The 15,333-nt window shown below is 44.4% G+C and overlaps 1 protein-coding gene across 1 annotated transcript in view; it reads left to right on the plus strand.

The window, feature by feature from the left end:
- Positions 1-15,333, plus strand: part of LOC110525087 (protein HIRA) — a 41,218-nt gene that overhangs the window by 3,467 nt on the left and 22,418 nt on the right. The window contains exons 9-16 of the mRNA XM_036979349.1: positions 218-331; positions 1,096-1,166; positions 1,365-1,470; positions 1,797-2,006; positions 4,338-4,423; positions 8,488-8,646; positions 8,793-8,972; positions 9,718-10,021. Coding sequence (XP_036835244.1) covers positions 218-331; positions 1,096-1,166; positions 1,365-1,470; positions 1,797-2,006; positions 4,338-4,423; positions 8,488-8,646; positions 8,793-8,972; positions 9,718-10,021 — 1,230 coding nt within the window. The remainder of the gene's footprint in view (positions 1-217; positions 332-1,095; positions 1,167-1,364; positions 1,471-1,796; positions 2,007-4,337; positions 4,424-8,487; positions 8,647-8,792; positions 8,973-9,717; positions 10,022-15,333) is intronic.

A 15,333-nucleotide genomic window follows, 5' to 3' on the forward strand; every position in this document is an offset into this window, starting at 1 on the left:
TAGGAATCTGAGTAATATTGCTTTATGTGCAAAACACTTTCCAAAGTGTGTTGTCATAGCAACACGCTATTATGAAGCACGTTTGGAGGAAAGATCCTTCCACAAGCTTGCAGGCGCTGACATAAAGCTTAGAGAGGACACAACTGGGATGGCATTTCAGCTCTACAATCACTTATCCCTCAGGCTCCCAATCACCTCTCTCCTCTCTCTCTCTCAGAAATTCAACCCCAAAATCTTCAAAAAGAAACAGAGGAATGGGAGTTCTCCCAAGCCAAGCTGTCCCTACTGCTGCTGTGCTGTGGGCAGCAAAGACCGCTCCCTCTCCGTTTGGGTAAGAACCGTCTTTATGTCAGAGACATTACAACCAGTGGATGGTGATAGCTTTGATGTCATCCACGTATTCCTGTGTAAAACTCCCGATGGCGCATGAGGTAGTTGAATTTGAAGTGCAAGGATCATGGTCGATGTAGTCATTTTCATCAACCGGAAGCCTCCTCGTAGCCTGCTGGCACGTGATTGGTCTGTGTCAGTATGTGGTCCCTGTATGATGACAAATGTAGTAGTCAGAATAGATCGCTATTTAATTAAATATCTTGATTCGTAGCGAACTTTAAAATAATTAATGTCGGGATCGAACTTGATCAGAATCAATTCCTTTTAGAGCCCAAAACCAGGGTCCCTACATTTGGTTTGGCCGTTCTTGCGATCAGAATTTACGTAGGCTGCTCTAGAGCAAACCAGGGCTTTTGGCAGAGCTAGGTTGCTACGCTTGTGACTTCACGCTCCAGACTGGACACTGGGGTGCCTGGTCTGTGTACAGGATTTGTCAGATGTTTATCCTTCATACCTCATTCAAACGGACATATCCACTAGCAAAACAAATCCGTTTTTGTTGTATTGATTGTTTTAATTGCATCTAATCTATTCACGCATTTTAGACGGATAGTGAGACCCACCCTCCATCAATGTGTCTCGACAGCAGTATGTGTACATGTGAATGTCTCTGTAGAATCCCCAACAACATATTTGACAGATCTATTTTAATGAACTGTACCAACTCTGTTTTGTGTGTGGGCGTTACCTCTCCGTTTTCAGCTGACGTCTCTGAAGCGCCCTCTAGTGGTCATCCACGACCTGTTCGATAAATCCATCATGGACATCTCATGGTGAGAGTACCCACCCTCACTGAATTCATCTACTTTGACATATAATACATGTCTTTAGAGACCGATAGTCTGTTTCTTAGCCAGCGTGCCAGTCTGTTTCTTAGCCTGGGTTTGATGATATTAGTTTTCTTCAAAGTGTACGGTGGGAATGCTGTTAGTTACAGTGTGTGGTGGCGTTTTGCTCCCTGCTCCACTTAGGACCCTGAATGGGCTAGGTATCTTGGTGTGCTCCATGGACGGTACAGTGGCATACCTCAACTTCTCTCAGGACGAGCTTGGGGACCCCCTCAACGAGGACGAGAAGGTCAGCCAACTGCTAATGTCCTTTGACGTGACCCAACCAGTGTTGGGGTCAATACCACGACTTCAATTCCCTCTTTCTGTACTCTCTGTAAATATAAAGTTTCCCCCAAAAGCTTTAGAGCGAAGGCGCCAATTATATGTCTCACAACAACCCAGAACAGCAAAGTGCTTAGTTTAGAAAATTTCAGTTCACATATATTTTTTTCTCCCCCTGCTGTGACACTGGGCCGTCACGTTAGCTTTCAAGAAGTTCCCCCCAGATCTATAAGACATTTGTCTAGTGGACTATGAGATGATCTTCTAGCTAGCTAACACTCCTCCATCCAGAACGCCATCCACCAGAACATCTATGGTAAGAGCCTGGCCATCACCACCGAGGCCCAACTCTCCACCACCATCATCGAGAACCCGGAGATGCTCAAGTACCAGCAGGAGAGGCAGCGTGCGGAGCAGGTCAACCACAGGATGACCCACGAGGCCCAGGCCCACAAACTCACCAGCGTGGTCAACGGAGAGTCCCTGGAGGACATCCGCAAGGTAGGATGGGTCAGCTAGGTACAGATCTAGGATCAGCTCCCCACAATCCTAACTATTAGTGGGGAATCTGCAAAACTGACCCAAGATCAGCATCTAGGGCAGGGGTGACAGGGGTTGGACAGGCCGGTATGAGGGTTTGGGTCAATTCGAGAAAATTCAAATAGTAGACTGAAATTACAATTCTCTTCAATGCTTTTAACAAGGTACTTTTGGAATTGGAATTTGGTTTACTTTCGGAATTTACTGCAATTTAAATGGAATTGACCCCGACCCTGATAAGTACAGATCTAGGATCAGCTTACCCTCCCCAATCCTAACCTTACCCATTAGTGGGGAATCTGCTAAGTGGACCCTAGATCAGCGTGTAGGGGCATCTTCACCCTACTCTGCACGGCAACAATGCACCTCAGAGCAGGACCAGTACAGCACTACAGTCTGATTAACACTATAAAGGACCAGTACAGCACTACAGTCTGATTAACACTATAAAGGACTAGTACAGCACTACAGTCTGATTAACACTATAAAGGACCAGTACAGCACTACAGTCTGATTAACACTATAAAGGACTAGTACAGCACTACAGTCTGATTAACACTATAAAGGACTAGTACAGCACTACAGTCTGATTAACACTATAAATGACTAGTACAGCACTACAGTCTGATTAACACTATAAAGGACTAGTACAGCACTACAGTCTGATTAACACTATAAAGGACCAGTACAGCACTACAGTCTGATTAACACTATAAAGGACTAGTACAGCACTACAGTCTGATTAACACTATAAAGGACCAGTACAGCACTACAGTCTGATTAACACTATAAAGGACTAGTACAGCACTACAGTCTGATTAACACTATAAAGGACCAGTACAGCACTACAGTCTGATTAACACTATAAAGGACCAGTACAGCACTACAGTCTGATTAACACTATAAAGGACCAGTACAGCACTACAGTCTGATTAACACTATAAAGGACTAGTACAGCACTACAGTCTGATTAACACTATAAAGGACCAGTACAGCACTACAGTCTGATTAACACTATAAAGGACCAGTACAGCACTACAGTCTGATTAACACTATAAAGGACCAGTACAGCACTACAGTCTGATTAACACTATAAAGGACCAGTACAGCACTACAGTCTGATTAACACTATAAAGGACCAGTACAGCACTACAGTCAGATTAACACTATAAAGGACCAGTACAGCACTACAGTCTGGTTAACACTATAAAGAACCAGTGGTTCCGGTCGGCCCAATAATGTGAGTCAGGCACACATGCTCAGCCCAATATAGCTGTCACTTAGTTCTCCATGTTGCAGGTGTTCGGTTCTCTCCACTGTTTGATTTACAATGACATTTATTGTATTTCTTTGTCACATCCCTACATTTTGAATTCATTTGGCTTCATTGAGGGGATGTAATGAAATGATAGGCATGTAGAACATCAATTAATATATTGATGTCAACCGTTAACACCAATGCATAACATTGACCCACAGCTCCCCTGTATGGTTCTGTTTAGGGTTGGAATGTTCCGGAAACATTCCCAAAACCAGTTTTAAAGAAATCCTGGTTGTAAGATTCCTGGAATTACGAGGAAATCTGAGAAATCCTGCAATTGAAATTTCTGGGGGGAAAAAACTGAATTTTGCAACCCTAGTTCTGTCTTCATTTTGGTTTGTCACCTTTGTCCATGCATCGTCTCGACAGACTTGCTCTCCCTGAAAGGCAGATATCAGGGCCTGTATTCATTAGAGATATTCCAGTAATTTGACATATATTTAGATATTAGTTTCCTTACTGTCTATGGACAAGGATTAGCAACATTTGCAGATACATTTCCCATGTAAATCGATCTCCCTCTTAGCATGTATCAAATTTCATGCTGAACTGTCCCTTTTTAAACGTCTCAGACGTTTATATAATCTGTCCTTATAGTCGTATTCATCGTGATCTAAAAGGATAACCTGATCCTAAATCAGCACTCCTGCTTTTAGGCGCTTGATACACCTGGCACAAGATCTAGGCTCACTTTTGTCCTTCTTGATTTTTAATGATCCTAGATCAGCACTTCTGCTTTGTAAATACAGGCCCAGATCCGATATAACTGAAGGAATAAAACACGTGGGGGGGGGGGAGAGAGACTGAAGGAACCGTAAAATATGAGAACAGCTCTCATTTGTTAACAAGACAAATGGACATGAGAGTTGAGAAGTCAGTTGAGATGAGTTGGTATTATGTTGTCATGCATTCTGTGGTCTTGCACATGTTTTAATGGTCTCTTACCCTGGATATTTGTTTTCTTCTCCTAGAACCTGTTGAAGAAACAGGTTGAGACGAGGACCGCGGACGGCAGGAGGAGGATTACTCCTCTCTGCATCGCCCAGCTCGACACAGGGTAACTCATACGCCTCTGATACACCTTTTCCATTTATTCTATTCCAGAAATTACAATGAGGCCCTTCCTCCATCAAACAAAGCAGTTATACTATAGAACTCATTTTTAAGACGGCTTCATTCTATTTTGGTTTTAATACGTTTTTTTTGCGGGATTCTTTTTTTTTTTCTCCGACGTTAAAGACATGCAAATACATTTTGTTAAAGCCAAATGACATACAGTTTCATACGTTTGTTACGTTCCCCAGCTAGAAAAGCAAATAATGTCGCTCGAAACAGTCACTGACAATCAACCAAACAGGTGGGGTTTTATGAGGGGTTCTGAAAGACACTCATGGGGGTGTCCACAGAAAGTTGACTAGCAACAACAACCAGGACCTAAAAGACGCCCACTAAATTTGCCCAAGAAGAGGTAAACAAAAGAAAAACCCACATAAAGACAGGAAGCAAACCTAAAAGGTGGAGCACAACAAAATCAGACTAAGGAATGTTTTTCTAGAAATCAACTAGGGAGAGCCAACTAAAGGTTAACCCTCCACATCTATCAAGACAACTGAAGAACTGGACTGGCCAGCACAGGTGAAACACCTTCCCACTAACGAGATGGAAACCAGCACAAGTGTAACCCATACTGACTAACGAGGTGACACCAATCGTCGTGCCCTATGCGCTAATGAGCTATATGTGCTAAAGTCCAACCTCAAAACATAAATGAAAAAAACAAAGCCTGTAACACCTTCCCCCTTAAGACGACACATATATCCTATATTTTTGTTGGACAGGCTTGCTCAGTAAAGCTCTCAACATAGACTTCAAAGTCTGATGAAATCTCTCGAGCACCTTGATACTCTGGGTGGAAGGCACTAGAGGGGCTGTGGGTAAAACCCAACTGTTGTAGCATTTGCTGGAAGACCTTTGACATGAAATTCAAGCCTTGTCCCCCCCCCCCCCCCCCCGCGCTACCTGCAGAAGTCCAAACGTTGAGCATCATTTCACCGGGGCCTTAGAAAAATACTGTGAGCCGAGATTATCCTCAGTGGAATAGCCTTAGGCGAATGAGTGGCAGCACACATTATGGTTAAGTGGTTACAACTCTTGGCTTTGGGCAAAGGACCAACACAGTCCACCAAAGCCCTGTCGAAAGGTTGGTCAAAAGCAGGAATAGGCTGCAAAGATGCAACCGGTACAGCTTGTTTCGGTTTACCAAATACGACAGGATTCACAGTAAGCAACAACATCCTGTTTCAGACCAGAAGAAGTTCCCCAAATACCTCAGTATCTCTTGTCGAAGAGTAACTGGAACGACAATTTTGAGATACACAGAGCCAATCGTCTTTCCCAGAAGTGGCGCGAGAACACCATTTCCTCATTAGAACACCATCTCTGTCAAAGTAACCCACACAAACTTCATCCAACTCCTCTGGACATATCTCAGCAAAAAGAGAGGAGAGGGAATCATCTTTACTATTCCGTAATCAGCTGCTGCTTCCTAAAAAAAGTGTCAACTGAAGGGAACCCTCTCTTCCTTCAGCGGTCCTACGAACTCGCTCACCTTTTGGGGTTTTCAAAGGAGTGGCGAAATCAGGATCACCTATAAATGTCTGGGACAGATTGAATATAGTGGGATCGCTGACGTCCTCCTCAACACCAGACTTGTTTCCAGTGACATTCTTAGACATAGCATGTGTAACGGAACACACTGGGAATATTCTAGGGTACTTTTCTGATAACACATCAGGTTCCTCTCGTCTGGGTTGCTTTGAAACGACAGGATTTAGCACGACCTTCGAACCTTTCCCACAAGAACACCTTGGAGGAGCAGTGACCAAGTACATTGCGGCCGTTTAAGGGATGTGGCAATCCGCTCAAACAGTCAAATATACATCCACCTCCTTTTCGTTTGGTTGTTCCGCCCCAGATCAAACTCTTTTGAGGGTGTAGGATGGCCTGAATGGATCAGGAGTACGTCCAGATCAATCTCTTTTGAGGGTGTAGGATGGCCTGAATGGATCAGGAGTACGTCCAGATCGATCTCTTTTGAGGGTGTAGGATGGCCTGAATGGATCAGGAGTACGTCCAGATCGATCTCTTCCAATCAAATGGCATGCGCACTTTCTCCTTGTTCTAGTCTGGCTGCACATTCTCCTTGTTCTAGTCTGGCTGCACATTCTCCTTGTTCTAGTCTGGCTGCACATTCTCCTTGTTCTAGTCTGGCTGCACATTCTCCTTGTTCTAGTCTGGCTGCACATTCTCCTTGTTCTAGTCTGGCTGCACATTCTCCTTGTTCTAGTCTGGCTGCACATTCTCCTTGTTCTAGTCTGGCTGCACATTCTCCTTGTTCTAGTCTGGCTGCACATTCTCCTTGTTCTAGTCTGGCTGCACATTCTCCTTGTTCTAGTCTGGCTGCACATTCTTATTGTTTGGCTGCACGCTCATCTTGTCTTTCCTTGTCCTCCAACTCTAATTTCTGTTACCACATTGCCTTAAGCACTACCTCAATTGTATGTCTATGGGGTGTACGCTACCAAGTGTAAAAATAAAAAAGTACATTTTCACCGTCCTCCCTCAATGGGGTTTACTCTACCACCCGTAAGACCCTTTTCATCACCCTCCCTCAATGGGGTTTACTCTACCACCCGTAAGACCCTTTTCATCACCCTCCCTCAATGGGGTTTACTCTACCACCCGTAAGACCCTTTTCATCACCCTCCCTCAATGGGGTTTACTCTACCACCCGTAAGACCCTTTTCACCGTCCTCCCTCAATGGGGTTTACTCTACCACCCATAAGACCCTTTTCATCATCCTCCCTCAATGGGGTTTACTCTACCACCCGTAATACCCTTTTCATCGTCCTCCCTCAATGGGGTTTACTCTACCACCCGTGAGACCCTTTTCATCATCCTCCCTCAATGGGGTTTACTCTACCACCCGTAATACCCTTTTCATCATCCTCCCTCAATGGGGTTTACTCTACCACCCGTAAGACCCTTTTCATCGTCCTCCCTCAATGGGGTTTACTCTACCACCCCTAAGACCCTTTTCATCATCCTCCCTCAATGGGGTTTACTCTACCACCCGTAAGACCCTTTTCATCGTCCTCCCTCAATGGGGTTTACTCTACCACCCGTAAGACCCTTTTCATCATCCCCCCTCAATGGGGTTTACTCTACCACCCGTAAGACCCTTTTCACTTACGTCTGTGGCTTTATTTTTTATAAACCTGTGTTTATGCAACTTTCTAAATTATTCCGGCGATCTTATAACCCCCCCCCTCCCCCCCCCCCTCATTAGTAACTGCGCTACACCTGTAATGGCTTGTCCATCTTGTTAGTCAGAAGGTGTTTCACCCGTGTTAGCATAGGTGATATTTAAGATTGGCTGGGCCAGTGCTCCAGTTGAGCGTGAGAGATGTTGGGAGAGCTAAGCTGCCATTTTGTTATGTTCCCACAAGACAAACTCAAAATGTTGCCCACAACAAATGGAACTAACAAAGAAGATCACTAACGAACAAAATAAAGAGGTTCTGAAAGGTACCCATGTGGGTGCAAACTGAAAATGGGCAAAGCAACTAGTAAGGGTTTATAAAAGACCCATCATGGATGCCCACTAGGTTTGCCTCCAGATTTTTTTCGAAACACAATTTAGGATAGGGAGTAAAAAGAATATGGAGCAAAACAAACAGGGGAAACCATAACAAATCAGGCTTCTTTCAAACTTAAAAGGTCGAGCTTAAAAATCACACCTCAGCTCACGTGAAGTGTAGCTCTCCCAACATCTCGCACGCTCAACTGGAGCACTGGCCCAGCCAATCTTAAATATCACCTATGCTAACACGGGTGAAACACCTTCCGACTAACAAGATGGACATGCCATTACAGGTGTAGCGCAGTTACTAACGAGGTGACACCAATCGATGCCCCCTACGTGCTAACACGTTACCTTCGAAATAGATCAACTAAACCTGTTACACATTTGACAAATAATTGTCAATATATTACATTACCACGGGGATAGTCTTGTTTATGTTAGTTTGAAGTCTCACTGTTTTTGTTTGAATCCTCAGGGATTTCTCCCCAGCCCTCTTCAACAGCGTTCCCATCCTCCCTGGGTCGGCCAGCCAGCTCACCTCCCAGCTTTCCTCAGACTCCAACACGGCCACCTCCAATTTGGACCCCCTATCCACCCCACTGGGGAGCAAGGCCCCAGATGACGCCAAAGACAGGTCAGTTGTCCTGTCTGTCTAGTCTTCTCTGCCATTCTCTCCTCTCCATCTCTCTTTCTCTCCTGCTCTGCTTCCACCCCCCCCCCCCCCGGCCCCGGCCTGTTAATTTAATATTTTGCTCTCCCTCTCTTTTCCATTCCTGACAGTGTTTCCGGTGCCACGGCCCAGGCCTCGTCTCTTAACACCACAGCCATGAAGTCCAACCTGCTCCTAACTACCTCCACCAAGATGGAGCCGATGAAAGCCCTTGACTCCAGGTTCACAGAGAGGTCAAAGGTCATGCCCGGGGTCACCATCTCTATGGCGGGACTCACCCCGCTAGACAGGTAAGGGAACAGAACCATCAAGCTTATCCCAATAGTCTTTATGATCAGTCAACAGTTGCTGATTTGAGGCATACAATGCTGGAACGTTATTGGTCGTTTCCACATCTGATATTCTTGTTATCTGAACACGGGAAAAATAAATCAGTTTAGGACGTACATATGTTCCTATGAACACAACAAAAACAACAGATTGAATGCTAGCTTTGTTTTTAATGGAGCAATCCACCTTTGATTGACACTTCTTGGAATAGATGTTAAGTGATGACCAGTTTCTTTAAAAAAAAATATATATATATATATATATATTATATATATATATATATATATATATAATACACACTGAACTAGATTGATCTGTTTTTGTTCTTTCCTTGTTGACTGGGACTTGGAGGTTGTCTCTCTAGAAAGGGCATCTTCATTCAGGTCAATGAGGCCATAATGGATGGACAAGTGAACAGGAATTACAGCTGGAAATGTCCCCATTAAACAGGAAATAGATGTCCCCATTAAACAGGAAATAGAGCATGAAGTGTCCCTGTTAACCTGGAAATAGGGTAGGAAGTACATCGTTCAAATTGGGCTCAACACACAACTCAACCCTCCTCACCAAAAAAGTTAATTCAATATTTTCCAAGCATTGCTTCGCCTATGATCATATATGAGGAAACACTACTAAGGCGATCGGGCATGGGTTAATGGAACACGTGGTGAGTCTATTTCTGTGGTTGTTGTCCTCCTGTTGTAGAGTGAAAGACGGCGGCACTTTAAAGGAGCTCAAGGATGAGACGAGCAGCGACAGCGAGGACAAGATGGTTGTGGTGAAGTCCCCCTCCTTCACCAAGAGGAAAGCCCTCGACGTGGACGGAGGGGACAACCAGTTGGAGAAGAGGAAGGCCCTAGACGTGGACGGAGGGGACAATCAGGTGGAGAAGCGGAAGGCCCTAGACGTGGACGGAGGGGACAACCAGGTAGAGAAGAGGAAAAAGGGACGGCCCAGGAAAATGGACGCGAAAATGATGATGCCCGTGTCCCACCAAACCTTCCAGCAGGTAAGGCCAGTTGATTTCACGTAATCTCATGACTTTACATATTTTTTCTGATGGAAGATATGATAATATTCAAGATATGCTTGTCTTTGAATGTAATGGTCTTGATTGGATATGGGATCAACAAGCTGATTGGCTGCGTACGAAATGACACCCTTATTCCTATAGTGTAGGAATATTCAACCGGGGGTCCCCTATGGGTCCGCTGTGGTACGGCAGGGGTCAACAGTGAAGAGGCGACTCTGGGATGCTGGCCTTCTAGATGAAAGTTGCAAAGAAAAAGCCATATCTCAGACTGGCCAATAAAAAGAAAAGATTAAGATGGACAAAAGAACACAGACACTGGACAGAGGAACTCTGCCTAGAAGGCCAGCATCCCGGAGTCGCCTCTTCACTGTTGACGTTGAGACTGGTGTTTTGCTGGTACTGTTTAATGAAGGTGCCAGTTGAGGACTTGTGAGTTGTCTGTAACTGTCCTCTTGCTCAGTTGTGCACCGGGGCCTCCCACTCTTTCTATTCTGGTTTGAGCCAGCATGAGCTGTTTCATGAAGGGAGTAGTACACAGCTTTGTACGAGATCTTCAGTTTCTTGGCAATTTCTCGCATGGAATAGCCTTCATTTCTCAGAACAAGAGTAGACTGATGAGTTTCAGTAGAAAGTTCTTTGTTTCTTGCCATTTTGAGCCTGTAATTGAACCCACAAATGCTGATGATCCAGATACTCAACTCGTCTAAAGAAGGCCAGATTTATTGCTTCTTTAATCAGTACAACAGTTTTCAGCTGTGCTAACATAATTGCACAATGGTTTTCTAATGAACAATTAGCCTTTTTAAACTTGGATGAGCTAACACAACGTGCCATTGGAACACAGGAGTGATGGTTGCTGATAATGGGCCTCTGTAAGCCTATGTAGATATTCCATAAAAAATCAGCCGTTTCCAGCTACAATAGTCATTTACAACATTAACAATGTCGACACTGTATTTCTGATTAATTTTATATTATTTTAATCGACAAAAACAAGGACATTTCTAAGTGACCCCAAACTTTTGAATGGTAGTGTATGTCTGCATACACACATGCATACACACATGCATACATACATACATACATACATACATACATACAAACATGTACCAGATTTGCCAGTTCTTGCTGTGAAATGTAACCCCCTTTTCCACCAAGGCACCGGCAAGTTCCCGGACATTTCTGTGGGGAATGGCCCTAGCCCTCACCCTCCAATCCAATAGGTCGCAGATGTGCTCAATGGGATTGAGATCCGGGCTCTTCGCTGGCCATGGCAGAACACTGACATTTCTGTCTTGCAGGAAATCACACAGAGAACGAGCAGTATGGCTGGTGGCATTGTAATGCTGGAGGGTCATGTCAGGATGAGCCTGCAGGAAGGGTACCTTTTGAAGGAGGAGGATGTCTTTCCTGTAACACACACGTTGAGATTTCCTGCAATGACAACAATCTCAGTTCGATGATGCTGTGACACACCGCCCCAGACCATGATGGACCCTCCACCTATAAATCGATCCCGCTCCAGTGTACAGGCCTCGGTGTAACGCTCATTCCTTCGACGATAGACGCGAATCCGACCATCACCCCTGGTGAGACAAAACCGTGACTCGTTAGTGAAGAGTACTTTTTGCCAGTCCTGTCTGGTCCAGCGATGGTGGGTTTATGCCCATAGGTGACGTTGTTGCCGGTGATGTCTGGTGAGGACCTGCCTTACAACAGGCCTACAGGCCCTCGCTCCAGCCTCTCTCTCCAGTCTGAGCACTGATGGAGGGATTGTGCATTCCTGGTATAACTCGGGCAGTTGTTGTTGCCATCCTGTAACTGTCCCACAGGTGTGATGTTCGGATGTACCGATCCTGTGCAGGTGTTGTTACACGTGGTCTGCCACTGTGAGGATGATCAGTTGTCCGTCCTGTCTCCCTGTAGCGCTGTCTTAGGCGTCTCACAGTACAGAGATTGCAATTCATTGTTCTGGCCACGACTGCAGTCCTAATGCCTCCTTGCAGCATGCCTAAGGCACATTCACGCAGATGAGCAGGGACCCTGGGCATCTTTCTTTTGGTGTTTTTCAGAGTCAGTAAAAAGAGACATCAGGGACTGTAACGTACTCTGTATCACAGAATCATGGCTCTCTCTAGATATACTGTCCCCGTTCATACAGCCAGCTGGGTTCTCAGTTCATCGTGCAGACAGGCATAAAGAACTCTCCGGGAAGAAGAAAGGCAGGGGTGTATGTTGAATGACTCCTGGTGTGATTGTGGTAACATACAGAAACTCAAGTCCTTTTGTTCACCCGACCTAGAATACCTCACAATCAAATGCCAACGTATTACGTCCAAAGATAATTCTCTTTGATTATATTCACAGCCGTGAATACAAAGGGAAAAACAGCCACGTCGCAGACAGACTTCTTGCTCCCGAACAAGCTAAACACCTTCTTCGCCCGCTTTGAGGATAACACAGTACCACCGGCGCAGCCTGCTCCCCACTTGCTTCAAGATGTCCACCACTGTTCCTGTACCCAAGAAAGAAAAGGTAACTGAACAAAAAAACTATTGCCCGGTAGCACTCAATTCTGTCAGCATGAAGTGCTTTGAAAGGCTAGCTAAGGATCATATCACCTCAACCTTACTAGACACCCTGGACCCACTTCAATTTGCTTACCGCCCCGATAGATCCACAGACAATGCAATCGCCATCACTCTGCACACTGTCCTATCCCATCTGGAGAAGAGGAATACCTATGTAAGACTGCTGTTCATTGACCACAGTTCAGCATTCAACACCATAGTTCCCTCTAAGCTCATCATTAAGCTCAGGGCCCTGGGTCTGAACCCTGCACTGTGCAACTGGGTCCTGGACTTCTAGACGAGCCGCCCCCAGGTGGTGAAGGCAGGAAACACCTCTACTTCGCTGATCCTCAAACACAGGGCCCCCATAAGGGTGTGTGCTCAGCACCCTCATGTACTCCCTGTTCACCCATGACTGCGTGGCCACGCATACCTCCAACTCGGTCATCAAGTTTGACGAAAACACAGTTGTTGGCCTGATTATCAACAATGACGAGACAGCCTACAGGGAGGAGGTGAGGGCCCTGGTGGAGTGGTGCCAGGAAAATAACCTCTCTCTCAACGTCAACAAAACAAAGGAACTGATTGTGGACTTCAGGAAACAGCAGTGTGAGCACGCCCCTATCCACATCAACGGGACCGCAGTGGAGAAGATGAAAAGCTTCAAGTTCCTCTGTGTACACATCACTGACGATCTGAAAAGGTGCAACAGTGCCTCTTCAACCTCAGGAGGCTGAAGAAATTTGGCTTGGCCCCTAAGACCCGCACAAACTTTTACAGATACAGCATGACAGGACGCTCTTAATTGTGTATCACTGCCTGGTACGGAAACTGCACTGCCCACAACCACAGGGTTCATTAGAGGGTGGTGCGGTCTGCCCATCGAGTCACCGTCTTTTACCAAATAGGGCTATCTTCTGTATACCACCCACATACCTTGTCACAACACAACTGATTGGCTCAAACGCATTATGTAAAATAAATTACACAAATGAACATTTAACAAGACACACCTGTTCATTGAAATGCATTCCAGTTGACTACTTCATGAAGCAGGTTGAGAGAATGCCAAGTGTGTGCAAAGCTGTCATCAAGGCAAAGGGTGGCTACTTTGAAGAATCTTAAATATAAAATATATTTTGATTTGTTTAACAATTGTTATGGTTACTACATGATTCCATGTGTGTTATTTCATTAGTTTTGATGTCTTCACTATTATTATACAACCCTTGAATGAGTAGGTGTGTCCAAACATTTGACTGGTACTGCATTTCAATCTATTAATATCTCTAGCAACAACTGAATAAACACATTTTTGCACGTGGTTTTGAGGTCAGACCAATTCTTATTCTTCAACCAAGAAGATTTTCGCTAGCTTGATAGGCTTGCTAATATTGCAAATAATGAAGTTAGTCTAACCATATTGTCAAATTTATGCAAGCAAGCAAGCTATCTATCTATATTATCCCCATTGATGAGTTTATAATTGTCAATAATGAATGTTTGCAACTTTTGGTTAAAAAGGTGAAAGGTCGTTGGTGAAATGTCGCAACTCGGGTAACAAAAATGTATCCCGGATTCCCTTTTGTAATTATGAGTTGGATGATGCTTAACCACGTTTCCATCCACATTGCGTAGAAAAATAAATCACAACGGCTGTGATGGAAACAGGAAGTGTTGTTAGTATTTTAGAAATGTCGACAGGCGGTTTGTTCGTTAGACTTGGTGGGATATATTTGTGTCTGTAAAATGTGTTATGTGACCAATTGCAGTAGAAATGATTTCTTGCGCAATTTTTTTTTCTAGAATAACCATGTCGAGGTAAATTTGCAGTCACGAAATGCTATGTTCTCTGGGCCTCCCACTACGACTTGAAAATGTAATGCAGACTTTATTTAAGCAATAATGCACAAGGGGGTGTGGTATATGGCCAATATACCACGGCTAAGGGCTGTTCTCATGCACAACATGGAGTGTTGACCCCCCCCCCCCCCCCCCCCCCGAGGTCCCTTATTGCTATTACAAACTGGTCACCAATGTAATTAGAGCAGTAAAAATAAATGTTTTGTCTTATCCGTGGTATACGGCTGTCAGCCAATCAGCATTCAGGGCTCAAACCACCCAGTTTATAATAGGCTATAAGTTGTGATGAAGTTCGCAATGAGGTGAAAGTGCACGGTGATGAACTTGATTCTCTTTTCCAATAAATATTGAGGGTCTTAAGTTAAATGCAACGACGATCGGTGCTTAGCTGCCATTGAACAAATAAAAATTATCATTCTCTTATCCATTTCATAATACACTGAACAAAAATATAAAATGTAACATGTAAAGTGTTGGTCCCATGTTTCATTAGCTGAAATAAAAGTTCTGTACGCACAAAAAGCTTATTTCTCTAAAATGTTGTTCACAAATTTGTTTACAATCCATCCACCTGACAGGTGTGGCTTATCAAGAAGCTGATTAAACAGCATGCCCATTACACAGGTACACCTTGTGCTGGGGACAATAAAATGCCACACAATGTTCACCAGAGCTGTTGCCAGTTAAGTGAATGTTCATTTCTCTACCATAAGCCACCTCCAATGTCGTTTTTAGAGAATTTGGCCTCACAACCACAGACCACGTGTATTTGTATTTTTTATTTTTTTATTTCACCTTTATTTAACCAGGTAGGCTAGTTGAGAACATCTTTATTTAACCAGGTAGGCCAGTTGA

The sequence above is a fragment of the Oncorhynchus mykiss genome, chromosome 6, assembly GCF_013265735.2.
Source record: "Oncorhynchus mykiss isolate Arlee chromosome 6, USDA_OmykA_1.1, whole genome shotgun sequence".
NCBI lineage: Eukaryota > Metazoa > Chordata > Actinopteri > Salmoniformes > Salmonidae > Oncorhynchus > Oncorhynchus mykiss.